We start from the raw sequence: 2,350 nt of genomic DNA on the forward strand, positions 1-2,350 counted from the left end.
TGATATAATACTTTTATATTTATCTGAACTATCTATTAATAAAAATTAAAAATTCATGTGAAATATTATATCAACTGTGATTTGATAGTATTAATTAACAAGATTCATTGAAATATGGTCAGTAAATAACTTCTTGCGTTATCAAAAAAGAATAGCAATTAAAAAAGGACAAATATATATAGATAAAAAAAAAAGAAGAAGGGAATTGATTCATTCATGATGGTTTGAATATTTGTAATAGCTCATCTCCGATGAAGTTGCACTCCGTACTTAGTGTAATTAATTGCTGGACCTAACTCGTTCCCTCTCATCACCAATCTCTCATGTTATATACCCCTTCCCTTAGTTCTTCATTCTCCACACATTCATATGGAGCTCACACTAATAGATGTTATTCTTCTCATCCTCACATTGTTTTTCCTTCGTTGGTGGTGGTGCTACTGCTCCACCACAGGTGGTGGAGAAAAGAATTTGCCTCCCGGACCACCAGGTTGGCCAATAGTGGGGAACCTCTTTCAAGTGATTCTACAGCGGCGACACTTTATCTACGTGGTCCGCGATTTACGTGAAAAATATGGTCCAATCTTCACCATGCAGATGGGACAGCGCACCATGATCATTATCACCAGTTCCGAACTCATCCACGAGGCACTCATCCAGAGGGGGCCCTTGTTCGCCAGCAGGCCCAAGGACTCCCCAATTCGACTCATCTTTAGCATGGGGAAATGCGCCATCAACTCGGCGGAGTACGGTCCTGTGTGGCGTTCTCTCCGGCGAAACTTCGTGACGGAGATGATCACCCCGTTGAGGATAAAGCAGTGCAGCTGGATCCGGAAATGGGCCATGGAGGCCCACATGAGCAGGATTCAGCAAGAGGCACGTGAGAAGGGTTTCATTGAAATGATGAGCAACTGCAGACTCACCATTTGCAGCATCCTTATATGCCTCTGTTTCGGCGCCAAGATTACAGAGGATAGAATTAGAAGCATCGAGAGCATCTTGAAGGATGTTATGCTAATTACCCTTCCCAAGCTTCCAGACTTCTTACCTCTTCTCACTCCCTTATTCCGCCGTCAGGTGAGAGAGGCGAAGAAGCTTAGGGAGAAGCAGGTAGAGCTGTTAGTTCCGTTGATAAAGAGCAGGAGAAATTACGTGAATAGTGGTGGGAAGGATGACGGTTCTGAGATGGCAAGTCCGGTCGGTGCTGCTTACGTGGACTCGCTGTTCACATTGGAGGTTCCTGGACGGGGGAGGCTGGGGGATGAGGAGCTCGTCACGCTAGTCTCGGAGATCATAAGCGCCGGTACAGACACAAGCGCCACGGCTGTGGAATGGGCCATGTTCCACTTGGTGACGGACCAGGAGATTCAGGAGAGGTTGTACGGTGAGATTGTGGACTGCGTGGGAAAAAACGGCATTGTTATGGAGAGCGACGTAGAGAAGATGCCGTACCTCTGCGCATTGGTGAAGGAGACCTTCCGACGTCACCCTCCAAGCCACTTCGTGTTGTCCCATGCTGCTACGGAGGAGACAAAACTGAGAGGGTACACGGTGCCGAAGGATGCTAGCGTAGAGTTTTACACGGCGTGGTTGACAGAGGATCCGAATATGTGGTCGGATCCGGATGAGTTCCGACCCGAGAGGTTCTTGAGCGGGGATGGGGTTGACGTGGACATAACGGGAACAAAAGGAGTGAAGATGATGCCATTTGGGGTTGGGAGGAGGATCTGCCCCGCTTGGACTCTTGGAGTACTTCACATTTACATGCTGCTTGCTCGAATGGTTCATGCTTTCAAGTGGGTGCCCGCCCCAAATATACCACCCGACCCCACTGAGACCTTTGCTTTTACTATTGTCATGAAGAATCCTCTCAAGCCTATGATTCTCCCTAGGTCTATTTAGCTAAATTAAACTTAATAACTTTATTAAGACATTTATCTATAGAAAAACATTATATTACTATGTTATGTTAACTTTTTTTATGTTTTTTATATTCGATATTAATAATAATTAATAAAAAGTTAAATAAAATAAAAGTTTATTTTTTATATTCACAAAAATATATGAAAATGATAAAAAATATTATATATTAAAAGCCAATAACCAAATTAACTATTTACAATATATTTATTTATATATTTTTTAAACTAAATATTTAACTATGAAAATAAATAAATTTGTTATATTAAAATAATTAAATCTACAATAAACTAATAATAAAATTTGTTTATAATAATATAATAAAAATTTATGAAATATTGTCAAATACATATTTTTGTATGTATTGTCTATTATTTTTTTGTGTATGTGTATGATTTTGATTGAAATTTTACGTATATAAAATTAGATA

General features: G+C 40.6%; 1 protein-coding gene across 1 annotated transcript; it reads left to right on the top strand.

Moving 5' to 3' along the window:
- Positions 1-323: 323 nt before the first annotated feature.
- LOC107466822 (cytochrome P450 77A1) lies at positions 324-1,959 on the top strand. The gene has a single exon (XM_016085829.3). The coding sequence runs from the start codon at positions 370-372 to the stop codon at positions 1,900-1,902; it is 1,533 nt and encodes a 510-aa protein (XP_015941315.1). The 5' UTR covers positions 324-369; the 3' UTR covers positions 1,903-1,959.
- Positions 1,960-2,350: the final 391 nt, after the last annotated feature.

Source organism: Arachis duranensis, chromosome 1 (genome assembly GCF_000817695.3).
Source record: "Arachis duranensis cultivar V14167 chromosome 1, aradu.V14167.gnm2.J7QH, whole genome shotgun sequence".
In the NCBI taxonomy this organism is placed as follows: domain Eukaryota; kingdom Viridiplantae; phylum Streptophyta; class Magnoliopsida; order Fabales; family Fabaceae; genus Arachis; species Arachis duranensis.

What these genes read in the sequence shown, in the direction of transcription:
- LOC107466822 (XM_016085829.3), top strand. Translation starts at nt 370, where the DNA reads ATGGAGCTCACACTAATAGATGTTATTCTTCTCATCCTCACATTGTTT.